Genomic DNA, 27,751 nt, shown 5'->3' on the forward strand with positions numbered 1-27,751 from the left:
TCCAATACTGTAGGTCAGTTAGTCTGAGTTACCTTTTATTAGTGTTATACTGATCTGAGCACAATCGCTCACAAGGAAGAGTTTGATAAGCATGATGCAAAAAAACACCCTAAAGTCATTTTCAGTCGCATAAAATGATCATGACATTCTGATTGATTTCTTTTTTAGGTTAAAGAAAAATATGAAAATAGAGTTGACAGTACATTTAGGCACACTATTAACACATACTGTACACAGATATGCACAATTTTCATTATCATAGACTCATAAATACTTGGGTTAAAAAAACAGACAGGCCTTCCTGTTTGGAGAGGTGTGCAGAAAGTTAGAGGTGACACATCCTCCACTTTACGGGGACAAAATATTCCTCTGAGGGCGAGAAGAGGCTCCAGTTCATTTCCTCTTGTTTAGCCAATCAGAGTCCAGGACAACTGCTCAGTGCAAAGCAATCAAAGCAGACATGTCCATCCAATGACTGCGGCAGAACAGAGCTCCATTCAGCCAATGGGAGAGGAGAGGCCCTCCCACAGTTGCTACGGTAAGTGCTCATTAGCAGTGATTCCATTGGTCACAGGACAAGGCTCCTCTGTGAGCCTATTGGACAGGAGAGAGGGGACGGTCCCTCCACCCTGTCAGTTTACAACAAAAAGATGTTTACACTTGACAGGACAGGCTTGAACACATAAAAACGCCACGTATGACTTAAAACGAAGCAGTATTGTGAGGCCGCCTCGGAGCTAGCTTTAGCCTAACGGGCGTAACATCAGACTGTGAAACCCTCGTCCACTCCCACATCCACTGCATACACTCAATTAGGTTGGAGTGGTTGGGATAAGTGGAAAATATCCCCCACACACCAAAAGCTGAAGAAAAACTCAGACTTATAAAACAAGTCTGTAAATAAACATTGTACTTTTACAACAACGGAATGTTAGGTTGTTGGGATACGAAGATATTTCTTGGGGAGACCTCTGTTTTGTTTTCACTATTAAAACTATATGGATTATTTCTTTCAGTATACAATGATTCAAAATGCACATGCATTAAAGAAAAAAATATTGCACAAAATTAAACATCTTCTCTGAATAAAAGTGATTAGGGATACATCTCCATATCTCTATCTTGATTTCCTTGTAACGTTCAGTCGTGTGAAGGAGCGCTACCTCTAGCGTGCGTCTCTTGGTCAGTTTCTCCTGTATGTAGTTTTAAGGCTGGTTCACTAGCTCACACTGGCACAGTTTCTTACTGAAGAAGGTAGCATCTTTATGCTAAAACACACACACAGGCATACACCCACACACCCATTCACACACATTTCTACACAAGCCAAATACAGACTAGACCAGAGAGTACATTCTTTGATTGGAGCGCTTAGCGACCCACAACTGTGCCGCTCTCTTCCCTCGCATGGTAAAAGACATGAAGCACAGTAATGTTCAGAGCACCCCCAACGTCAAGCCAGTGTGCACACACACACACTTATGGAACAGCATGAGCTTTGGTCTTCAGGTTTTGACAGTAGCCTTAAAGGGGGTGTGGCTTATTTTTTGAGGATTTAAAAAAAAATGTGCAGACAATAAAATGTTAAATCACCTTTCGACCCACTTTTGTTCAGTCACATAAAAAAAAAACAGCGCCTTTTGAGCCCAGTGCTATTGACATATTTGGTAGCAATGAAAACAAAGAATCATTTGCATGTTAGCAAGTGTGCAGCTTTTGCAGATAAAATGTCTACAGCTTGAGGGTTAGTCTGACGACAGGTGATCAGATGGTGGACTGTGCCAGCTGAAACACAGAAGCGGGAAGGTAAGGCAAGGTGTGGGTCAACGCTATCTGCTCCTGCAGTTAAAAAAACAGAACAAAACGTACAGTATTTGTGGTCTGCTCTCTGGACCACAAGAAAGCAGCATCGACTGGCCCAGGTTAAAGCTAACACAACTAAAACATCAGAAAAAAAGAACAAAATTCAACTAAAACAAATGACTGCAATGATCAGTCTTGGTGCAAATTACAGGATTTGTTTGCGCATGTGTGTGTCACAGAGTTAGAGGAGAGCAATGTGTGTGTTGCTCATCCTTCAGTTTCTGTCCCCTACAGAAATTATCAGCTGGATAACCGGAGTGTTTTACCAAAAGAGAATGTGTAAGGGAAGTGGAAGGGCAGAAATCACGCAAACACACCTTAAAATTCACATCAAGCCCCCCCCGCCTCCCACCGTCACTCTCCAGTCTCAAGTCCAAGTGTGTGTCTCATGGGCTGATGTCCCGCTGCCTCCATGCTCTCCTGTCACCTCTTGAGAGAAGACGATTTGACTTTCTGGCTAAATCTGTGGATGCGTGGCGAGCGGGAGTGTAGTTTGACAAAGAGCTCAGGGAATTTGTACTGGGGGAACATCGTCTCCAAGAAGCCCTCCAGGAAAACGTAGACTAGCCGGCGGTTCATTGGTTGATACTGAAACATGTCAAAGACTCGGAGGATGCCTTTTCTGGTGGTGTCTGCTCCAATGATGTGCTTCAGCTCGTCTGAGACAGAGAAACAAACATTACGGAGAGGTCAAAAGTCTACAAAGAGGGAGCAAGAAAAACTGTATTATTAATGCTTCTTTGAGGAACTTTGAGATTTCAGAAATCTGTAAGATGACAGAGTACGGCTCAGGAGAAGATGACAGAGGAGAAAAAGTAAACTCCCTTTTTATATTATAAGTATTGATCCGATTCTGATGTGTAACTGCAAATCTTTTAGGATATGAAGACTTTGACAAAGTTAAATTTGCATTTTTAACTCTCTTGGAGAGTTTCTACCTGTTTCATTACCAGCTAAATAAAAAATTTGCACATATATCTAAGATTAACCAATTAGCTTTTAATCATTTTTCTGTGGCTAAACTTGAAATTAAATGCGTTAAAGATGTTATAAACAGATACATTCAACTTGTTTTGTGTGTCCAACAATGTTTACATCTACCCTCTTCTTTACCATTTCCCTGCACAAGGACCTAATTTGCAAATACTGTCTCCTAGAGGACAGAGGACGTGTAAACAAACCTTTAAGAACAGCATCATCAAATCTGTAGTGCCTGTCAGAGGGGAATCATTAACCTCAATCTGAAACAAACCTCTCTACACACAGTTTGGATTTAAACCTAAATTAAAGGATTTTCAAGTAGATGAGTGGTAAAGAGGCCCTGGAGGATGAGGAGACAGAGGATGAGGTTGTCTTGAACTGGACTAGCAGACAACAAAGTGAAGCTGGAGAGTGTTTATATTACCTGGCATGATGCCCAGCAGGCTGGTCTTGGCAGCTACTCTGGTCCTCATGCGGATGTTCTTGTCCCGACGGGGCGGTGACTCAGCCAGAATACCGTTAGGCCAGTAAGAATCCCTTCATGGACACACAGCCACTATGATGAGCCACATGATTCCCCTGATTGATCAGAGCTTTTGGATAAAACATACTGATGGGTTACCTGAACTTCTTGACGTAGTCTGCGACTTGCTCGGGTGAGGTCATGTAGTCCACATGATCCACAATTTTCCTTCAGGGGAAGAAGAAAGAGGATTCAGGCTTCAAGTTATTTACTCGTCCCTGTTTTTGTCTACAAGACTTGTGTGTGTGTGTGTGTGTGTGTGTGTGTGTGTGTGTGGGGGGGGGGGGAATTCTCTGGACCTGTGTTTACTGTGAGAGCAGTTTAAATATTAGCACACATCCTGTCACATTTCTCCCATTTTCTGTTTGTTTTTCTGTTAAAACTGGTTCTGCAATGCCACAGACGGTTCTAACATGTTTGTCTGAAATTCTGTTTTTTACCTGAATCTTTAACAAACAGGGAGGCAATTCCGTTGTCACATGTGCTTAAGTCATGTATAAACATCACTTAGCACTAAAAATTCAAAAACTCTGCCAAATACACTGATCATAACTACATTTCTTAACAAAATAAAATATGTCACACTTTTGGTCAGATTGACTAAGTTAAGAGGAACTTTTTGTTGGCTTCCATAAGAACTGTGAACTATATTGAAGTCTGAAGATTCTGTGTTTCTGACCTGTTGATTGTGTCTCCATATGTGGCCCTAATGAGCTGCTGCAACAGGTTCTTGATGTTCCTGCGTAGCCATTGGTTCTTTTCCTTAAGATCAAAAACCTCGTCCATTAGTAGCAGCATAACCCTCAGAGGGATGTTGTCATCCACCTTGAAGGAGAGGTAAGCATTTAAATGTTATTTGATCTGATTCAATTGGTAAAAATAACAAGAAAATAAAGAAATGAAACAAATTATTAATATGGAAAAGGCACAGGACTTACATTGTCATCCAGCTGAGCAGAGACTCGACAGTGTTCAGGGTCGATCTCAGACTTGGGGAGGAGTGGAGGCACCTGGGAGAAAAATTACACAGACAAGTTGGAGGTTTTTAGTTTTAGATGACTGTCAAATAAAAGCACAACTTAACTGTATAAAAATCCACCAATCAGTTGTTTTTAAATAAGTATGTTATTCACTTGGTACATTTATGTTACTGGGTTTTCACACTAACCACTGTGCCTACACTGTGTCAAATGAAAAGTTTGTTCAGACTTTATTTACTCTCAGTGCTGAGGTGCTGAACCTGATGTCATAAACTTCACACACCAAACTCTGCTTTGTGGTTACCTTGAGTATGGACTGTTTAATATCCTGTCCAAGCCTTTCAGACATGCGACCCATGTTGTCAGACACTTTTGTCATGCCTTCAGCTAGACTGTCAGGTAGCGCTTTCACTGCATTGGACACATTTCTCATTGAACTCCTCAAAGGATTTACGAATGTGTCGATCTGATGGGTGGAAAAAAAAAAAACAGGACAAAATGTATCATTGAAACTATTACAAGAGAAAACTGGAGAAGCACAGCTACTGTCTGACATGGCTAACTACTCTTTGGTTGGAGCTACCTTTCGCGCAAACTCTCCCTTGCCCTTGCTGTAAGCCTTGTTTTCCAGGAAGTCATAGACGTATGGAATCAGAGTTGGACAGGCTTTCACCATCTCTGGGTTTAGCAGCAACTGAAACACAAACCAGAAGTTATTGATAGATTTATAGAGTGACACAGGGCAGTAAGGTAAGGTTTTCAAATAATAGCAAACATTAACCTGTAAGTAAGCATTGAGGTCTTTTTTTCTCTTTTCCAAGAAGTCTCTGTCCATGTTGTTAAATGTCTTCTTCCCTGGCAGCTTCAGGATTGACGACAGGTTCTCAAACTAAAACACAAAATTCTCACATGAAGATCAACACGTTTAACGATCCTGCTTCGTTTTTGTTGTCTCCTCTAGCTCAAAACACACACCTGTTCTGTTATCCTCATATGGAAGTCATGGAAGTCTGAGTAGCGGCGATACGTCTTCCAGCAGTCTTCGCTGCCATCCTGGCTGCGTCTGAACACGGTGATGGCGTACAGCGCGTAGGTCTTACCGTGGTCGTTGCAAACCCCTGCGGCACCCCAGAAGCCGGGGAGACAAGTGTCAGCTACCCAGCCCCGCAATACATCCAAAATGGGAATGGAAGATGAAGAGGATGGATGACAGGAAGGAAAAGAAGGATGGGGGGGGAAAGGGGAAAAGAGGGTGCAGGTTCAAAGTGTGGGAGGGATGGAGAGCAAGCAAGCGAAAGAGAGCAAGCACAGGAAAAGGAAGTGGGGAAATGTGAAACAAAAGACAAGAAACAAAAAGCAAGGGAGGGAAGAGCAGGAGAAAAGGAAGAACAGAAAAACAGTGAAGGTGATGGAATGAAAGAGACAAAGAATACTGGAAAAGTGTAAAATGAGAACAGAAGTAACAAATGGAGCTAAAAGAAAGAAAAACAAGCAGGGAAGGGCAAGAAAGGGCTAAAAGATACAAATAAAACCAAACAACCTCAGTGGACCCTCAGTATAGATAGACCACTGTAAAAGGATGCATGTGTACCTGTGTCAGAGATGAAGGCATGTAGGTGCATAGTTTCATCATGGCAGGAGTTGGACAGTTCGTCCAAAGACTAGGATCAAAGTAAAAGTCATCATCAAAATGTGCAGTTTGCGCAAAAGAACAGTTTAGTGTTCAAGATATCAAGAAAAAAACATGAAAAGCCAGCACATCAGTTTTTCTGAATCTTGCACCTGGAGGGGAAAAACACTTACTAGATTTATGCTTCCTGTAGGAGAGCCGTTGAAGGATTCTCCGTCACCGTCATCAGATCCTCGGTAGCTCGGCTCTTTCAGCATGTCCAGCTCTGCTAGCATTCGCACATAAAGAGGACTCTGCTTGAAGGAGGGGTAGTAGCGCTCATCACGGAGCATCATGTCATACACCTGTGGAATACATGAGTACAAATACCGTCATGATTTCAAAAGATGGAAGGAAGCACAAAAACAAAGAGCAGATTTGAGGTTTAAGAGGAAATAAAATACATTTCTCTGGATTTCATCAAATATCTCAGGGGTGGGGTCGTCCTTCTGCAGCTTCTCCCCTAGTTTTGTTACTGACGCCTCATCTACCTGCACCCTGGGAGATGCCTGTTGGGTAGACAAAAAGATGGATGCAAGTTGATTAAAAAATATGAAACCACAAAAGCTTAAGAAGCAGTGTCTTAAGGGCCTGTGTCCACAAACAGCAGTTTGTGCAGCTGCAGTGTCCACAACATTTAGTCGAGAGCATTTCTCACTGTGCTTGATGTTGCCGTGTTATAAACGCTGTCTTATGTCACTGTCTGACCAGCAGCAACTATGGACAGAGAAACTTAAAAACAGAAAGTGAGTGCATGGGACAAGCTGCTTTAGGAAATGGCTGGAAGAATATGACAGATTTTCCTTCTGCGATTAGCATCATCGAAGTTTAACTATGTTAAAAGAAGGGCAGCCATGCCAGGGATTCTTTGTTTGATTCAAGATGAATGCTGAAAATTACAAATAACACTGATAACACTGGCTTTGTATCAAAAATGGGTGGACACAGGCCCTGAAACAAGTGTGTTTGTACTTAATTCAATGACAATAAAATATACTTATTGATTTTGGATATTCGCTCCCTACCTTCTCAGAGAGGTACTGTTCAAACACGCCCAGTGCAGCTGCCTTTAGCAGCCCCTTGGTGGCGCTGGGCTGCTTCTTGCCATCTTTCTGCCAGCCCTGCATGGCCTCTAGCTGCTGCTGTGCTGTCACCCTGTAACCCTCCACGGTGAGCCAGAAGAAGAGCTCTGCCTGGGCTCCTGCTGCCTGCATAAAGTCTGGGCCGAGAGACACAAAAGACATGGTCCAAATGGAGCGGTTTACTGCGGCACTGTAGTGACATTTGCACGTACAGTGAGTGGAGCACATGGCTTTAGGGTGTGAATGACCTGCAGCAAAAGATAATTTAGCGGATACACTTGGACAAAAATTAATTAATTAATTAAAAAGACATTTTATCTCATTTTGAATTACGTTGAAGGTTTTCTTCTTTAAATTTCAAAGACGTTAAAAATATTTCATGAAGTGTGAATTTAAGAATGCAGAATCAGACTTGATTGGGTGTTAGCACGTTTTTCACTTAAAGCTGACTTGGCTTGCTCCTGGTATGTACACATTAACATGCACAAACACACAGACACATGCACGCTCACACTCACACACGCCTGTGCACTGTAACATGGAGTAACCTTTTAAAACCTCTCAGGAGGTCATGTAGGACTTAAAGGGAGTGTGACTGAGAAAGGTTGTGGTTTTAAGTTGTATAAGAGCTGAATAAGTTACAGATTATAAAGATGATTCACAGATGTGTGCAGGGTCTAGGCTTGAAATGAAAAAAGCTGGATGACAGGTCAACTGTCTGGGCATATGGGAACGTGATGTTGTGTTTTCCAGAATTACCCATGAAGAACTGCAGAGCAATGTTGTGGATGAGGATGTGATCCAGTGGGATAACACACAGCTTTCCAAAGTTGGCTGCCAGTTTTAAGGCGTCCACTTCCTACATAACACAAGAGGGTGATAAGAGAAGTCATCTACACAGAACAGATATAACAAAACAGTTTTCTTATTTAAAATAATGTATGCTTCTTTTGGTTCCTTCATTCTAAGCACTATACCGTAAAGCTGTGCTGCAGTATCTCACCTTGCCTGAGTGTAGTCTCTGGATCCTGGTCTCACACACCTTCTTCACAAACAGAAGACTGTTAATCTGGTTCTTGATCACGTTGATGTCTACGAGACAGAAGCACAAAGACATCAAACCAGGAGAACAAAGCAGCACATATGTGCTCTGCCTTCATCCTCACACAATCAGTTCAAGTGTGGAGATGTCTGTGTGTTATTGAGAAGACAGGATGCTGCTAACCATCTCCAGCAGTGTCCAGGGAGCGGAGGTACTGCAGCTCCTCCAGCACCTTGTCTTTGACGGCTTCCAGCTCTGCAGGCTTGTCTGTTAGCTTCAGGATGTTCATGAAGGCTTCATAATTACAGCTGGAGTCCCGAATCTGAAGAAAATTACACATATTAACACATGCACAAAACATGCAAGAGGACATAGTTTTTTTTCTCATACACAAAAAGTTTGGACAACAGCTGGTAAACAGAAGGTTAATATAAGAGTCAGCTCTCACCATCCAGATGACGAACTGATTTATGTAGTCCGGGTCACTCAGCTGGTTGATCAGAGGAAGTAGCACTCCACGTGCCAACACCTCCTAAAAAAACAACACAGGTGCACTCATAACAATTTAGTCACATGGCCTGGCACAGCAGTGTAGTCTATCCAGTGGCATTGTGCTGTAAGAAAATAATACTCATGTCTGAATGGCAGCCAAAGAAGCATTTGGCTGGTGGTTTGACAATGATAAACACTGTCTGTGTGACATAATGTGTGCTCCAACAGGTAATTTTGTCAGCTCAGTAAAGAAACAATAGTTTTGGTCCTCTTTTTAACTCACCCTCAGGAAGTATCTCATGTTCTTGTTGTGGAAATCTCCAGGAGGTAGTAACAGATACAAAAGCAACTCGCACAAGTCTCGAAGAAAACCTGACACACACACACACACAGGGCATGTTTAGTTTTTGCTGGTCACAGAGTTGACATGTTTGTGTGAACGAGTTCTTCATGGCTGTATGAACTGTAAGGTCAGACACACTGAAACAAGTGTGTTTACCTTCTTCATCTTTGTGTGAAGTGCACACCACGTCTCGACAAATCTTCCTCTCCATCTCCACCTCTGCCTCGAAGAAGGAGTCCACCAGCTCCTCTGTTATGTCCCCTGTTTGGACATCATTCAGCTTTATTTCATCATCACTGCTAATTTCTGCTTACGACTAAAACTCTCATCATGATACTCTTTCAAACACTCTACAGCTGAAGTTTCCTGCACGACAGTCTCAATTCCTGCTTACTTTGTTTGTCCTCTCTGTCTGCGAGGCGGTCTTGGGCTTTTCTGAAGACACGTAAATGGGTGGCAAAGTCGTCCACTAGGCGAGTGGTGAAGTAAGGCTGCCAGTCCACCTCTTTGGACCTGAGGAAAAAACAAACGCTCAAATTATGCAAAAGTTCTAATATGACTGGTTACGAGAGCAGATTATGTTTACATGATGTGTCCTGTACCTTGTAGAGAACTGGACGAGGGCATTCTGCAGTGTCTGTCTGATCTCCAATAAGAAAGATTCATCCTCACTCAGAGTGTAGTACCAGTACTGGATGTAGTCTCTCAGAGCAAACTGGATCACCTGCAGAGACAAAGATATTTGGGGAGGTGAGAAAAACTGAAAAGAAGTGCACTCAGTACAACCCACTGAGGTGGACTTTAGGAGGTTGAAGAAAGGACTGCTTTCTAATAGATGACTGAAATAAAACAGGGTTCCTACAGCTCAAGGCAAGTTCCATTTAAGACTTTTTAAGACTTTTTAATGACGTTGTAAATCAATTTCAAAAACAAGTCCACAACGAACCACAATTGAAACAAACAAAACTAACAAACAAAAACACCACATGAATTACCTGGGTTAGAGGCAATTTTAACCCAATGTTTATTTTACATAAAACATCACTTTTTACCTTTTTTTAACCCCATTTTTTACAACGTTATGTCTCTTTTGTCCCCATCCACTGTCACAACCATTTTTGGAATTTTTACAGTTTTTTTTTTATTTAATTTCAAATTTAATTCTCAATTTTGCTGCCATAATCAATTTTCCTAAGCCACTTTTGGATTTTTTTTGCCAATTTTTCCTAATTTTTTTCTCTCTCCAGGCACCCTAAGTAGAACCAAGACATGCGTCTGCTTTAAAAGTTCCTGGTGCAACCACATCACCGTTTTCTTAGTTCCGCTATTGTGATTACACGATGTTGCCACGAGAGTAATTCAGGAAATTATTTAGTAAAATAGATAAATGTTACTTAATATTTATTTTACTTCAAACTAACATAAATCTTACCAATGTGTTCAAATTTTTAGGACTTTTGAAATTTGGATTTAAGACTTTTTAATGCTAATTCAGGCCTTATTTTTAGAATTATGAATTCAATGCCTTTTAAGACTTTTCAAGGATCCGCAGGAACCCTGTATAACTAATGATAACATCAGTAAAACAATGCAATGTCCTAGTTTCAAAGTACAAATCTATGTTTTCCAACTTCTCTTCAAGAGATTTCTCGGTCTGTTCAGAGCAGACCCAGACCCTGAGCTTAGAACTGCATCTTAGTGGCTTACTGAAATTCTTTTATTTTACAACGAATTCATTAAAAGGGAAAGCATTCACCTTTAATGTTATAAAAGCTAGAAACCCTGCTGACAGCCAGCACTTGCAACCAAACCTCATGCGTGAGCATCTAGGAGCTAAGAGGTAATGTGACACTCCAGATACTTTGATACCAGAGTTCGATGCTGACGTCAAAAACCTAGAGACATGGTGAAATGTTTGTATCAAACATCTTAATCAGATTTCACTGAAATAATCTGGTTAAGATAAATCCTGTGGGAGGAGGATGGAAGGAGGTTGTTCTAAATGTTACACAAACAAGACTTAGTTTGGTAAATAATATTTGAAACCTGTGACTGTTGATTATCAGTGTGTTGAAAGACTTCAAGAAAACAGACTATTTGGGTGTTAAATCCGAGAAGACCTTGGTAAATCAGGCATGTACTGAAGTTAGACTCTATTGCATACTGCAAGGATTCAGTCAGTGGTCCAATTAAAACAAGTTCAGACATTTTCACACTGTTGTTACTGTATCAGCTGATCCGGAAGAAAGATTTTCACCATGAATTTAAAAAAAAAATGAAGACAAAAAAAGTCTGTCAGGGAGTGTGACGCAGGTTAACATGCTGTCATGTTCAGCTGTGCAAGATCTCAAGGTTCACATGTGGCTGAAATGATTGGTGTGCATTCCTGTCGAGGGAGGGAGAGAGAAGAGGCAGAACATAGCGGAGCAGTCAGTGTCATCTGACTGTCACAATCTGCTGTGTCTGCAGCTAACTCTGCCGGCCACGCTGCTTTACTGAGGGCAGCGTGCTCCAAGCTGGTTTTCTTCTCTGAGTTTTGTAGCCACAGGGAAGAAAAACAAAAACTGACAGACAAAAGCCACTCAGCTCTTCTTCTCTGTGTATTTTGAGATGTGACCAAAACAGTCATTAGGACGGATCTGTTTGGATTTGCATTTAGCAGAGAGAAACCATTCAGACATTTAAAAGTATGACATTAAAAGAAGTAAACCTCATCATCAGTGTTAAAATTGCATTGACGAAAATCAGAACTTTAAGTTTCAGTTTCACTTTTGGATCAGCAAAACCTCGTCACTCAAGAAAAACTCTTTTTTTCTAGATAGAAGAAGTTCATGCGGCTGAAGAAGTGCTGAATCTAGATTACATTTAATGCATTGTTTTGCAAGCACCGCGATTGACTTCGATGGATAGAAGCCAAAAACATGATAGTGTGTGATTTTATGAATCAAAAGTAATAAAAATGCTCTTTTTTTTGTTTAATGCACACTAGAAAACACTAATCTGTGTGTTTTTATGGTTGGGATTACAACAAGTAATTTCTGAGAGCTTTGTGAGATTTAGAGGAAAACAAGCTGAACTTTCAAAGATTACACACCACCATGAAAAGTAATACATGTTCAGCCAAAAAGTGACCTCTGTCTTATTCCTCGAATGAAAACAAACCTAAAATCCTTCTAGTACGAAACAAAGACGGAGAACTGCCTGTGTAAGAGTGTGCCTGCATGATGTTTTTCTAGTTTGCACTGTAATCACATTAAAAGTATAACTTCATTTGTTTTTCATAGTTTTCAGTTAGAAATCATTTGATTTTATCAGACAATAACCAACATGGATCAGCTGACAGACTTCATGTTTGAGACAAACCCAACGACACAAACTGAAGGAGCCATCTTCCTGTGACCACGACGCGCTCAGGCTTCAGGGGCTTGGGCAGTGTTTGACAGTGATGACTTCTTCATGGCTTGTGGCCATGGAGGTGCTGACCTGGACCAGCTGATAGGCCAGACTGTTACTTAACTGGGCCTGCTCCCAAAAGGCCTGCCATGTTACTATTTGTCAGCCAGCATTAATCCTGTTAACTCGTAGATGCCTCTCTACTTAGCTGGTGCGTATGTGCTTAGCTTTTTGAGACCAATTACCAAACAACACCAGAGTTTATCTGAGTGAAGTGTGTAGGGAGCACTTCATAGCAGCCAATCCCAAAAAGATCATTATATTTGTAATTGGAATCTAACTTTAAAGAGTGTTTAAAACAAAGGTGGTACCAAATGGACATGTACTCTCCCTACTTCACCACAAAAATTGAACACATCCCTCACAAAGGGAGAATGTAGTCCAGAGCTTTGAATAAAGGACTCTTTATTTTGTAAATATTTGGAATTATTGAACTAGTATATGCGTTCCTGGTGTGATACTGCAAAGAGCGAGGAATAAACAAACCCTTTTAGAGACATGTGATTTGTTTTTAGCCTCTAGTTATGAAACGTGAAAACTCAGTGTTTCCCCTTCTCTGTCAAAAGTAAGAGCAACCTTAAGAAGAGTTTACAGCAGATACCAAACACCCAGTAAGCCACAAACATAACACACACCTGCTGTAGTGGTTCATCTATGAAACTGGACCCCGTCAGTCTCCTGTCAATCTTTATTGGCTTCATCTCCAGCTTCATTTCATCCAACGTCTGCGGGTGAGGGAGAGAAACACACAAGGACGGGGGAGAAATCAGACAAATTAAATCAGAGCAAGCATGAAGATCTGCATGCTAACCTGGAGTGAACTGCACCAATCAGAGGCATCTAATTAATTTGTTTGGGCAGGCAGGGTCAGAGTGTGCACGGAGGTGCTTTTACCTTTAAAATACCGATTTGCGTGGGTGGTAGGTACGAGTGCTCGCACTTTTCCAGGTGTTTCTCTGAGTTGATCTTTCCATAGAGCAGTGTGACCGCAAAGCCCCTGGAGAACCAAAGTGAGAGAATAACCAGAGCAGATTCACTCAGAGTGTTGTAGTCAATGTAAGAGCAAAGACATTATCAGTGATTATTCTGCTTACCCTCCAATAAAGCAGAAGATGTAAAAGGCCAGGTAGAATATGGCAAAGGGTCCAAAAGTGACGAGGAACAGCACGACTCCAAGACCCCCCCATCCCCAGATGGACAGACTGGCCTAGAACAGATAAAGACAAATGTTAAATACTTCTTTTGCTGTTAACATTTGACAGTCAGAAGTGAAATACACAGTCCATATGCTCCAAATGTCCTCTTTATTCATGTTTCTGATAACAGTGCTGTTTATTACTGGTGTTTCATGTTTTTGTCCCCCAGCTTAACCATTAATCCCCTGACTAGGCCTGTCACGATAATCAATAAATCAATTAACCGAACGATAAATAAAAACGTCCACGGTAAGTTTGCCAGCCTCGATAAACTGACACTTGCATGCATGTTTGTTTTCCTCCTCTCTTCCGACCAAAGAGGCTGAATGAGAAGATGGCTCACTACGTCTAACTTTCCTAACATCGGGGTGCATAGTTTCTATAGCGGATTTATAGCGGAGTGAGCATCTGTCAAAAATGCGATCTTTGGGGTGAAGAAGGGGCTGCTAGCGCGTACACACGGAGAGAGCTGAAGCGAGCGTCCTGAGGGGTAAGGAGGAAACACACGCTAATATGCGTGATGGCACGAAAGATACGGTTCTTAAGCCGCCTGCCACAGTCCCAGTGTGGGAATATTTAGTTTTTTTTTTTTAACAGAATGAACAAAGTGTGAGCTCATGATCACCAACGAGCTGATATGTCGCATTTGTTTGAAAATAGTGGCGACGAAGAAGAAGGGGAGGTGCAGCGGAGCCTTGTTCTTTGATAATCCGCTCTTACTGAGGCTTTTGGTCTGCAAAGTAAATAGAAATAAAAGCGCCAAATGGTGGGCGCTCAAAGACAGATACATTGCCAAAGAAATGCAGCCCTTCAATACGGTTGATAGCCAGAAATGTTAAAAATGTTTGACAGACAGTACGGATTGACTGGGAAAAAGTACATGTTACAAACAATTCAGGAACTGTATAAACTCCCTTTTGGCTATAGTTTTTATTGTTGTGGGTTTTTTTTTTTTGGAGTTTCGTTTTTTCTTTAGAGACGGGGTCTATGTTTTATTATTTTTGATTAGTATTAATTATTTTCATTGACATGTATTTTTTTCTAAAAGAGAGTCTGTTTCATTTTCATTGTATTTTTTTCTCTTTCTTGTTTGTTAAATTTATTATTTTTTTTGCTTAATTTATTTAATTTAAAAGCTCCCGATCTTTTAATTACAGTTAAATACTCATAAGAAATCAAAGTTTCTTGCTTTTGATATGGTGTACTCACTTTATTATCCCATTTATCATTATTACATCAATGAAAAAATGAAAAAAAAAATCAAAATAATATTGACAGTAATATCTTTTATCGGCAATAATATTTTGGAAAATTACCGTCTAGCAAAATTTGTTATCGTGACAGGCCTACCCCTGACTATAACACTTTGGGCTCACTCCTCACTCCACAGAAGAAATAAGTGACACAAATGATCAGGACTCAGATCCCAAACTTAGAGAGAAGACAGCAGCACTGTACATCTATGTCACCCAGAAGAAATGCATCCCCAACCTTTGCATGTCAGCCCAGGAAAGATTATTTAAACACTTACACACACTGTGGTGTGTTGCATTGTTGGAAAGTAGCAGGGATAGACTTTGTGTGTGTGCATACTTGTGTGACACATCCTATGGTTTTCCTGTCATTGTCAGTGCAGGAAACCAAGCTCTCATTTCTAGCTAGCAACACAAGTTTGTCTCATAGGTCCAGCTTGTTTCAGCCCCAGCTACACAATTCTCATGCTAAAGACGTGATAACTGCAGTTTGTTGAAAACACCAGAAAATCATGCTGCTTCCAGCCACTAGAGTTGCTCTGTGAAGGGACACAGACAACAGGAGTGACACTCGAACAGGTCAGCTCAGCGCAGGTTGGGTCTTTCTAAAGCTCGATGTGACCTCCATCATGATGAATTAAACCTTATATATACCTTTTAATATAATAAACCTTGGCCACAGATCCAAACCCTGTGTTCTGTCCAATGAGTGATACAGATCTGAAGGACAGAAATAACACTCATTCTTTAATCTAATGCAAAAATAGTGTCACCATTACACTTGAAAGCTAGTCTACTGAAACTGGGCCGTGCAAACCTCGGTGAAACACTCGCTGCTGGGGCAGCAACAGAGTCATGTGGGGCTGTGAAAAAGGCTTTAATTCACACAGAGGTGGGTCGATGTGGAAAAGTCTGTGTCACACTCGTGAGTCCCTGACAGACTTCATGATGATCAGCGGTGATGATCTTGGGCTGCCCTACATTCATAGCAGAGTTCCTTAGATAATCAGCTCCCACTGATGCTGCCAGACAGGGACAGAGTGAGCGTCCTCAGGACAGCGAGACATTGTTCTTTCTGCCACGGACAATCCGATGACACACATTGAACATGCCACTGACTGTGATGAATGTAAAACTGTTCACACAGTTCAAAATTAAGTTCAGTATCAGAATTACATAAATGTGAAAGATCTGCTTGGGTACAAACTGTGACTCTATGACGATGACAAATACAGAGCAAATTCTTCTCTTGTAGCAGAGCTAAAGGACTGCAGAGTGTTAGGTTTTTAATTAAACCGTTCACTCAGGGTGGACCTCAAAAGTGTTGCATATAAATCTTTGAACCTAAAATTACCATAACAACTATCTGTTTGCTGCTGTTTAATGGTGGTGATAAAGAGAATTACTTCCTTCATTGCTGATAAATCATGATACCAGTTTGCTACAAAGATGAGCATTAGGGATGGTTACCTTTCACATCTGAAACGATACTGTACCGATTCCCAGTACCAGGCAATCAGTGTTGGTACTCAACAGTACCAATTTTTGGTACTTTTGCATGTTTAAATGGTAGTATATTAGTTTGTTGAATAATAAAATCTCGAAGTTTTTCAATTAAACATGTTAATTCTTCAGCACATAACCTTGCAGTGCTGTCTTCATGTCCATTGTGAAAAACTGCCCACTCTCTCACAGTCACAAGGATGTGTTCTGGTACCTAAACATGGTACCTTTTGATTTTACGTATAACAATACTCAGTACTACAGGCAGATTTCGGTTGGTACCTATAAAAGTACCTAATTCGGTTCCCATCCCTAATGAGCATAGTCACCATTACTATGAGAAGAAACTGTAATGACTTGCATCTTTCTCAGGTTGCAGAAATATGTGACATCTGTTCCCCACACCAGCTGAGCACCCACTGATACACTGACGGCTGATTCAGGCTGAAGGCTTGAAGACTTGACCCTGAATTTATTCATTCAGTATTTACCAAACAAAAAAAGTTTTCCCACTGGCTTGAGGAGAAATGATGTAAGAACAAAAAAAAACAACAAAAAACTTAATCCTATCAGGTGTTACCTGGTGTAACCTGCCTGTTAACACAATGCTGTCCGCTCCAGAATGTGTCCGAACTGGCTTGACTACCTCGTCTTTGACATGTCGTAACTGGCTGGCTTGGACACAGTCACAAATGGCAGGGTGAAGAGTTTGGGAAGTGACTAAAGCTGGTCAAAGAGAAGGATGAGGGTTTCAGTTAAGACAGGAGTGGTGTAGACACAAAGGAGGGCTTTGTACTGAGCAGTCTAACAATCCACAAACTTTGACTATCTTCTATGAACTCATGTCCTGAACTCTGAAAATACCAAGATGACTTTAACCCACTAAGCACCCTGAAAATTATACCATTCAACAGAAAGCCAAATGTATCTCAAGATTAGGAACCATGGAAACAGTTTGAACTGTAGTAACACAGCTGCTCTGTTTACCTTTCACCCACACAGCAGCGAGAAGCACTGTCGTCACTGACACATCCTTCATTACCGAGCCAAAACGACATGGCCAAAAGTATCAAACCTCAAAAGTAAAATAGAAACTGATGACTCTGGGTTAATTTGAAACAGAATCTACTGTGTCCAATTCTTTAGCTGATTACGCTTCCTACTGATTTTCAAATGTTAAGCACAATATGTGTGATATGTAAAAAGAGCCGCTGAGGATAAACCACCTCGGACTTGACTTGCCATAAGCTTGCAGAGGCATTTTTCTCAAAAGTGATAAATCCCAAAACAAACAAGGAAACATATTTAAACCAAATGCAACAGACAACAACCTGCTGAAGAAATGCATCGCAGAGAAAAGAAAAACAAAAGCTGGATGTCTGAAGGAGGTCATAGTCAACACAGGTTGAGACTCAAACTTTTAGTTTTCTGTCAACAGTAGAATGATAATTAACACTAGCCTGAGGGGCTACAGTGTTTACTGCCACTGAACAACACCCTCACTAACCCCATCTCCCAACTGTCACTGCTGCCGTCCCTCAGAGAAGGTAATGATGTAATCATCCAGATCAAAAGCTCTCGATAGTCGTCCTGTTTGAAACATTAAAGTGATACTCCGGGATGGAACAAGTTGGGTTCTATCACAAGGTTTAGGGCAGAAATTACCCCTACAGCAGTGTTTTTGTGCAGCAGAAGCCCAGGGCGCACGCACCAAAGACCCCCTCCCTGCTCCTCTGCCGGTTTCCTCTGCATTCAGACGGGGCCATATTTTACTTGACCAAAAACACAAATAAACGGACTCCCAATAAAAAAATCTGATATCGGTCTGCATTCACGCTTAATTTAGAGAACTTTTAGCGCGTTACTTTCACACAAAACCACCGCTAAATAAGGCTCTAGTTCTCATCGTGTCGTAAAACGGCGCTACCTCTGCTGCAGAGCCGCAGCTGGCTTTGAGGCGCTCGCCGCTTAGTGCATCAGTCCACGCGCAGCGTGCCAGATATAAACAAACGCAGGTAGTCTGCCAGGATGAATTATGCAATGACAACGTAAAGATGAGTGACTTTGAGAGCGAGGACGACCTGCCATTTACTTTCAATAAAGCTTAAATACAGACTGATATCACATTTTTTTGGTGGGAGTCCGTTTATTTGTGTTTTTGGTCGAGTAAAATATGGCCCCGTCTGAGTGCAGAGGAAACCAGCAGAGGAGCAGGGAGGGGGTGTTTGGTGCGTGCGCCCTGGGCTTCTACTGCACAAAAACACTGCTGTAGGGGTAATTTCTGCCCTAAACCTTGTGATAGGACCCAACTTGTTCCATCCCAGAGTATCACTTTAAGGACTGCAGAGATGAATCTCTGACCTTTCTCAAGTCTAAAAACTGGTTTTGTAAACTCCTTCCCAGAAATATACCGGCTGCATTTCCGTCCCAGGTGATTGTGTTCATCAACTCACAACAGCTGCGTGTCCAGTCCAGTACTTTGCAGAACACAAGATAGACTGAGTCCCGAGACTGAGGAGTTTTTGCACTTCCCAATGTATTGATAAGTCTCTTCTTATTCACGTTGGGTGGTAAAACCTGGAGCCTGCTGACTCCTGACCTGGCTCTGCTCATTATGTCCATTTGTTGTTGTAGTCAAGCTACATTTGATCTGTTTTGTTTTACTTTGAAAGTCACTGGCTTAGGTAGTTTTCCATGCCCAACTTCCTGTCCCACTTGATATGCCCCATGGCAAATTGATGTGTCACAGGTCCAGCATCTGGGCAAAAATAGGATTTTTGCATATATGCTGCAACCTGCTGGAGCAGGGATGCAGCAGGACCGCACCAGAGCAGATCCAGTGTATGTCGACACATTAATTTGAATAGAAACCTATGTGGTCCAGAGCTGTGATGGAGCAGAGCTAGACTGGAGACTGACCTGGTGCATTTTGGTGTAACAGCTAATCATTCATGGGCCAGAGCTAGATTTCTCTTCTGACTGCTGGGAGGAAAACTGACTTCAGTCACTTGTAAGGATTTGTTAAAAAGAGACTTCACTCTGAGCCGATTGGTTATTCAATAACAACTTGATTACTTCCAGGTCTGCGTTGTGGATGTGGACAATTATTTTCCAGATTAGGAATACAAGATACTGGATTACTGCCAATATCTGTGCAGTTACTGCTTCACATTAAAGACTGTAGTAAAGTGGTCATATCTAAGAGCAGTTTAATGACTTTTTAAGTGCTTTTGACCAATATTATGATACTAATATGGTGCCTCCAAAGTGTAGTTTGTACAGTTGGCTTTCTATGCTGTAAATAATAGTCTGAGTCCCTGAAAAGTATTTGAATGTAGCTCAAATAGGTAACATAAGCACAGTTTGGCGTCAGGAGCTGCTGTGGATGTGGAGGCTATCGGTGGGCCTGTGTGACGAGGTGATGAAGCTGTGGAGGCTGGGCTCAGTCAGAGAGATGATAACTGACACTCTTGAGTCATTACGGCTTACACACGGTTTTAAACATGAACCATCTGTTCTAGTGATTAACACCCAGGGCCCATCGGGAACACACACTCACACACATCTGAACATCTTAGTAATTCCTTGTGAAACCCACGCTGAAGGGTCACATAAAAAGATCTGTGTAACACACTTTGAGTCTCTGGTAAAGAGATTTGTGTTTAAAAAGTCACAAATGACCATGGAAGAATTATCACGAGGAGACCTGAGATAAATATGAATAAATGTGTAAATATCAAGGCCATAGATAAATGGAGTATTCACTGTTAGCTTATCATCACTTCAGACTTCACATTGCTGTAAAATCTTCTCCAACGCAGTGCTACACTGTGACATTAAAACAATAGTACACTCCCTGTCAAAGCCAAGATTAAAACATCTCAAATCTAAAGCACTGCCACATTAAGAAGTTAGATTTCTTTTGTTGAGAGCCACTGTTTACATCTTTGGTACATTAAGACACAAACACACAGTATCTTATCAGTGACTTGGAGATGATTTCCTACATTTTCTGGTACAATGTAAACAATAAATCCTGCACCGTAAATATTCAGACACACATTTATGGACAGAACTCTGTAACTTTTGTGATAAACACACAAATCCACGCACAAATCCACGCACAAATCCACGCACAAATCCACGCACTGCAACGCTGATCGCTGTGGTCACCAGGCAATAGGTTAACTCAGCCCATTAAAGCTTTCCTGTGGGGGGGAGTCTATGGATCAGGCCTCAGTGGGAGAAAACGTGAGTGGGACTGACTGATCAAGTCGGTTTAATCCACCACGACCGCTGAAACGGAAAGGGCTTTCTTATCAGTCTCAGGATTACATCTCTAGAATGGAAAAAGATTGTGTTGGTGACACTGGGTGGACAAAAACTGCACCAGTATGACAGTTAATGCCAGAGAGGACAAGAAAGATGTCGAGTAAAAGAGAGAAATTGAAGTATTACGAGGGAATTTAAAGAGATTTTAACAACTGTGCTGTTTGAGGACATTTAAAGTGATACTCCGGGATGGAACAAGTTGGGTCCTATCACAAGGTTTAGGGCAGAAATTACCCCTACAGCAGTGATTTTGTGCAGCAGAAGCCCAGGGCGCACGCACCAAAGACCCCCTCCCTGCTCCTCTGCCTGTTTCCTCTGCACTCAGACGGGGCCAATTGTTACTTGACCAAAAACACAAATAAACAGACTCCCACCGAAAAAATCTGCTATCGGTCTGCATTCACCTTTATTTAAAGAATTTTTAGCGCATTACTTTCACACAAAAACACTGCTAAATGAGGCTCTAGTTCTCATCATGTCGTAAAGCGGCGCTACCTCCACTGCAGAGCCACAGCTGGCTACGAGGCGCTGGCCGCTTTGTGTATCAGTCCGCGCGCGTGGTGTGCCAGATGTAAACAAACGCAGGTAGTCTGCCAGGACGAAGAGATACGATGAGAACCAGAGCCTTATTTAGCGGTGCTTTTGTGTGAAAGTAACGCACTGAAAATTCTCTAAATAAAGCATGAATGCAGACCGATATCGGATTTTTTCGGTGGAAGTCCAGGGAGGGGGTGTTTGGTGCGTGCGCCCTGGGCTTCTGCTGCACAAAAACACTGCTGTAGGGGTAATTTCTGCCCTAAACCTTGTGATAGGACCCAACTTGTTTCATCCCGGAGTATCATTTTAAGGTCCAAAGATCAAAACTACCTGAAATAAAAAAGAAGCTGCAACTTTCTGCACATCTGACAAAGGTGATCTCTTGCTGTGATGTGCCAGAGTCCCTGAAACTACCTAGAAAATGTCAGAGGTACAAACAGAGGGCTTTGAAAAGGAAACCAGCAGAGTAAACAAACATCAAAACAATCCAAAGTTAAAATCCTTAACAGAATTATCACATGAAGCCGCTGTGGCCGTGTTTTCTTCCTGACAAGACAACTAGAAGGCAGAGAGGGTTTTCATACAGGGTCTCACTGGTTCTGGTGTTTCTCTCTTTGTGTTTGAATTTGGAAATCAGCTGTAACATGTTATTGCCTCTGGGAAACAATGACACTGTGACATGCTGCTCAGATATTTATCTGGAAATGTTGCTGAAAATGAGCTCTTGCATGTGGTCTTGGCTGAAATCTAAGCAGCGTGCCCGACCTTCTCTGTCATCTGAAGGTGGCTGGCCTTCGGCTGTCACATCGCTGACAGCTCGCACTAACAAACATCCCAGAGGGGAGCGCTGCGGAAAGTGGGGAAAAACAAACTGAGTGCCAATTCAGAACCTGTGTTTTGCAAACCTCTGCTAACAAAAAACTGTTGTTAACTGAACTCTACAAATGGACTCAAGAAAAAAAAAATCAAAGGCCTTTGGGCTATATGAAGATCAGGTGGAGCAACAAGTAGAGCAAACAAATATATGCAACAGACAAACAACGACATAACGAACACAGCACAGCTAAAAACCTGAGAAAAGAAGGAAGCTGCTTTTCCTTTTTAAAGACTAGATGTATGATTGAGCAGCAGCACTTGCTCGTGGTATATTCTGACAAAACTTAAGAGAAAAAATTACAGAGAAACACAAATCACAAATGCAGGCAATCGTCTAAATAGTGAATATCTTAGACAAAGTTGTTCATGTCTTCTGCACAGCTCCAGAAACTCTCAGAGAATCTATGGAAAGGAGTGCTGTTTCTTTTTTTAGCACTTAGCCGTGTCAGAACACCTCAGACACTTAATGTTTTCATCCAGCTGTATCAGATTCATCCCACAAACACAGTCTGTGGCCAAGGTGAAGCACCAATTAGCCGTCTACTCTTTGGCACTCTCACTGAGCACTAATTTGTTCCCTGTTTCCTGTCCAAGCTGGTATGGCCAGCTCCCAGTGGTGTAACACTGCATTAACTCCTCTGTAGCCCTGGGGAGGGATTCAGCCTTCTTTTGATTTATCCTCAGCCCCCCCGCTATTTTTAACTCCTCTGATCAATTCAACAATCTCATTGAGAGATTCCATCAATTTAGCTGAACGCTTTGGATGTTTTTACTCCTTATGGATAAAAAAAAAACAGACTACAAAGTAAAAGCAGCTAACTACATGGGTCTTCATTTGTTTCCAAAGTATGTTTGTGCAAAAGTAAACACCACTGCAAAACCAGTGGAACCAAAAGAGCCTCAAAGTGTCTGTGAAAGTGAACATCTGCTACTCACCAAAGAGGAGGAAGCAGTTGCAGGGTATATGCTAAAACCCTGAGGTTGATTTCAATACCTTTTTTAAGACTTTTTCAAAAACCTTTAAAAAGTTTTAAAAGTTTTCAGTTGTTGTTGGCATCCACTTTTTAACAGTTGTAGTTTACATTTTTACAGAAATGCTGTAAGCTAAGGAGGTATGAAGCTTGAAAGAACAAATGAAACTAAAGGCAGGTTTATCGACACTCCCACAACAAGAAACAGGAGTTATTCAAGGCCAACTTGCTGAAAAAAAAAGAGAAATAATTTAATCATTTTTAAAATTTAGGACATGTGCCGGAGATTGTGTGATTTGCTTTAATGCTGTATTTAATTTCTCTTAATGAAACTAGAAATGACATTAATTTATAGCTGGTGTTTATACCGCTCACAATCCTTATTGTTGTATTTTATTGTAACTAGAGTCTTTATGTATTTTTTTATTCTATTCTTTTTAATTTTTGTATTTTTCTACTGACTCCATCTATTTCTGCTGTTAACACAACAATTTTCCAGTTTAGAATCAATAAAGTAACTCTATTCTTTTCTATTCTATTCTATTTTAGAACTTTATCGGCTGAATGTTTAACGTCCCAATCAGGGGACAGTTGCAAGGAGGAAAATAAATATTCATGGATATTTTTTGGGTCAAAGCTTGAACACCCATGAAACTTAATACCTCATAAAACCACAATTAAGACTTTTTAATACTTTTTAAGACCCCGCAGACACCCTGAGTTGACAAAAAAGTAGTTTGCTGCAACTGGACTGGAGGCCTTTCATTCTGATTTTCAGATTTTATTACTAATTATGAGAACTTTTTATTTCTAGGGGATGTCTTTGATCTCCAAATAACAAGCTTGTGAACAATGAGACAGAAGCAGTGTTTCTGAACCCATTAAAGTTATCATCACTGACCTCTGTAGAACCCAAAACCACAGTTTTTCAGGTTTATGCTGCTGAGTTTATTTACCTGATACCTTCACCCAAAAGTCTCCATATCAATATTAATAACATATCAGAGTGGTGGGATTCTGGTACTCAAGACAAAGTGGTGGAGCCACTTTTTAGAAATTATGAACTAGAATCAGAAGTTGATCTGCAGAATCAGGCTGAGCTAAGGTTAGGAGAAGCTTCACGTGCAGACTCCTCTGACATCCGAAGTCTGTTAAATCTCCATAAAGACACTGATTAGGGATGCATGATTTAATCGGCACAATATCGGTATCGGCTGATAAAAGCTTAAAAACACGTTTATCTGTATCAGCAGATATGAAAATTCCTGCTGATAGGCACAGCCGATAAGGTGCTATTCAGTTAGCATTATTATTATTTTCCATCTGAAAAATAAGCTCCTTGAATAAAATGTAGCACTTCATTTATTTGCACTGCAGAGCTCTGTGTCTGTCACCAGGTTGTTACAGTAGCTCTAAAATAATCAAATGCAACTTGGTTATGTTTAAAAATGCATTGTACATTTAAAGTTAATGTGATCTAAAAAAAATCTTTTTCTGTATTTCAATACTGAACGTCTTGAGTTTGAAAAAATAATACATTTTTTATTTATGGTAAAATCAAATGTTTTTTGTCTTGTTTTATGTGTGTTTCTTAAACAAATAAGACCGTCACAATAAGAGTAACATATAAATTCCAGTACAGGATAGACTTAGCTTTCTTTACAGTAAAAAAAACCCAAAACAAACAAACTTGTAATTATCGGTTTCGGCCAAAAGGGGTTTCGATATATCGGCAAAAATCCAATATCGTGTGTACCTAACACTGATGCTTTGCCTGAAACTGTTTTTGTTTACATTTTTAAATCACCTTGTCCTTTTTCTTAAAGACGAGGAGGCCGATGTGGGGATAATTTGGTTTTCGTGGTAAACACTGTATATAATGGACACTGAAGGAGCTACTTCATCGACACTTTGCTTCTGATAAATGTTGATGTTGATCAACAAAAACAAAATCGAGATAATATATTCTGTGTCATCACCCAGCTCCTGTGTTGCGAGGGAATCCTGGAGGTTTCTGGTATGAGTCAGCATTAACCTAACAAAAAATGGAAATCACTGGATTTCTATCTCACTAGGGTCAAACTTTTTGTTTTATTTAGCAGCTGTTGCAGTTTTAAGTCAGAAAAACAGTTTCATGCAGCCCCTGTGTAGATTTATCTGGACACAAAGCTCAGCTCTGCACCGTGCATAACGTGCTCAAAATATGTCTGCTTGTTGAGCTGTGCACCCGCTTTTACTGCCTTAAGGAAAGAGGGAGGTGTACTAGATGACAAGAAGTCCTGATGTGACATAGCGCTGGCCTATATGTCGATCAAGCTTTAATTAAGACACCTTAATGAGATTAAGACACAGTTGAAAAGCACGGAGATAACTTTGTGTGCCAGTGGATGAACACACAATGCACTTGCAAATCAAACTAACTCAGCGTACAGCAGGGTATTCCTAAAGCTCAATGGGTAAGCCATTTATACAAAAGGAGGGAAGTCTTGTCACACAAAAAGAGTCTGCAGCCAGGTTTGAGCGTATTCTCTGTTGAACTGATAAAATACAAAGACAAGAGTGATATTGGCCCTAAGAAATGCATCCATAATGATACGATGCAAGGTTTGTCATAACAGAAAGCACACAAGTTGGTATCATAAATGAATTGTTGCTGAAACTTTGAGACACAGGACATCATGTGGTTACTATAATCTACCTTTGATACAGAGCAGAACACCCAGTACAATCACCATATCATCTAATAATGGTCTTAGGCCACTGACTTGAACAAAATCATACTTATTTAGTCGCAGACTTCCAACAAATGTCCTGTTATTACTGAAAGGTTTATTTTATGAAACACAGAAACATTACTGTTTCATCCCCTCCACCCCTGCATTCAGTAATGATGTTAGTGAGTAACTCATTTCACTCCTTAAATCCATAATACAGATAAAGATGGCACTACAATGCTGTTTCGAAGCCAACCCCTATTACAACATGGGCCAATGCCAGCTCATAATTTACTTCAGGCTCAAGGCTAGCAGGGAGCAACATTTAACAAAGCTACTCCAGTATACTTCAACACCTGACTGCACATTACACAGAAGTCAGTACCCTCTGACAGCCATGCAGAATAGTGCAGAGGAAGCTAAAGCCTTATTACCGGGGTTAAACCTGTACTTAAACTGCTGGAGAGGTGCCGAGCTGTAGTCAGGTCACCTGTCCCTCAGGTGAGGCGGACAGTGTAGGCTGTTGGGAGCTCGACAGATGTCAAGGCCAGTAGTTTTTTATCTATTTGAAGGCAGGAAACTAGCATTGAGAAACTGCATCACGTGAAAGCTGTAGTAAAACTACAATGTCATCACAAGTCATTGTAAAAAGAAAAAACAATGCCTGTCAGGCAAAAGCTCAATCTCTTTACCTACTGAACAACAACAATGGAGCAAAAACACCCTATGAATATTTTAATAGAATCGTATTAGTCCAGTTGTTAGTGTTTGTGGGAAGTCTGGATACTGAAAGCCTCTGCAAACATATCCAATAAACAGCTGTTTGTCTATGCCAGACTTTCCCCTAAATGGAGGTAATAAGGGAAGGAAATGACTAAACATCCTTTTTATCAGGCAGGCAGCTGTCATCGCTTGATACACTTGAGAAGAAAAATGCAGGTAAACCTGAGCAGAGTTTACCAAAACAAAAGTCCACACCTGTGTGTTTACTCACCCTTCCAGATACCTCACAGGTCACTTTCTTCCACATATAACTACACGTTGTTGCAGCTTTAGCAGCTAACGCCCAGCTCACCTGAATTAGTAGTGTAGAAATTCGTTGCTGAAGGATGTTACTCATAATCTAAACGCATACTAACGCATACATTGCCTGTGTTGAGCTAATTCCAGGACGCCGTTGATAGTTAGGATATTCTCGGCTCAGCGTATTAACTTTGCGTTACCTGTGTAATCCCATGCTGACTGCCACTTATAGCAGGCAGGCTTTCTGAATACACGGAGGCTGTGTACATGACAGGCTGAGGTGTGTTTACCTGCGGGGCTAACGCTAAGGTGCTAGCCGCTACAAGCTAACTAGCCTTGTCTGTCACTGGAAAACAAACTACTCGCAGCATACACACGTCTATTTCACAGCTGTTAGCTTACCTCTGCAAACATCGTCACAAAGGCTGTGCGTGCGGTGGCTCCGGCTAACCCCACCACATTGTAACATGCGAGGAGGAGGTCATTTTCTCAGTTAAAAACGGTCGTATTTCCAATCTCCGTACTCTCCTCGGAGTGTCGCCATGTTTGCGAGGTTTATGTCTCGGGTGCCCCGTTTCTGGTCGTCGCAAGATGATTGGCTGGAAAGTGATGACGCAGAAACACACCCGTGACTGATTGACGGACACAAATGCAACGATTATCACGATTGACCAACCAAATTAGATAACAATATCTGATATGTATGCTCTAAAAAGCTTTACCATGGTTAGAAATATAAAACATAAATCATAAAAGGTCACCACTCCCAAAAAAACAGCCTGCCATTCAGATATAAGGTGGATGGAAGGTGTAGTGTATAGATTATATATATACTTCAACGATTTGTTGATCTTATAGGGCCTTAGACCTAAAAAAAGACCAAAACAACAACTAAAAGTAGCCACTTTAAAAGAAAAA

At 41.1% G+C, this 27,751-nt stretch overlaps 1 protein-coding gene across 1 annotated transcript; it reads right to left on the reverse strand.

Annotated features, from left to right (window-relative positions):
* Nucleotides 1-27,408, reverse strand: snx13 (sorting nexin 13). The gene is made up of 25 exons (XM_074687145.1): nt 27,236-27,408; nt 13,523-13,635; nt 13,323-13,425; nt 13,064-13,153; nt 9,578-9,699; nt 9,370-9,488; nt 9,132-9,236; nt 8,916-9,004; nt 8,589-8,672; nt 8,324-8,462; nt 8,102-8,190; nt 7,858-7,957; nt 7,042-7,235; nt 6,421-6,525; nt 6,151-6,321; nt 5,939-6,008; nt 5,323-5,465; nt 5,129-5,236; nt 4,931-5,041; nt 4,652-4,813; nt 4,306-4,377; nt 4,047-4,192; nt 3,467-3,535; nt 3,269-3,381; nt 1-2,522 (listed from the first exon to the last, which is right to left on the reverse strand). The coding sequence occupies exons 1-25, from the start codon at nt 27,245-27,247 to the stop codon at nt 2,287-2,289; spliced, it is 2,865 nt and encodes a 954-aa protein (XP_074543246.1). The 5' UTR covers nt 27,248-27,408; the 3' UTR covers nt 1-2,286.
* Nucleotides 27,409-27,751: the final 343 nt, after the last annotated feature.

This window comes from Halichoeres trimaculatus, unplaced genomic scaffold, assembly GCF_033239565.1.
Source record: "Halichoeres trimaculatus isolate MK-OKI-2021-1 unplaced genomic scaffold, fHalTri1.1 fHalTri1_scaffold_14, whole genome shotgun sequence".
In the NCBI taxonomy this organism is placed as follows: domain Eukaryota; kingdom Metazoa; phylum Chordata; class Actinopteri; order Labriformes; family Labridae; genus Halichoeres; species Halichoeres trimaculatus.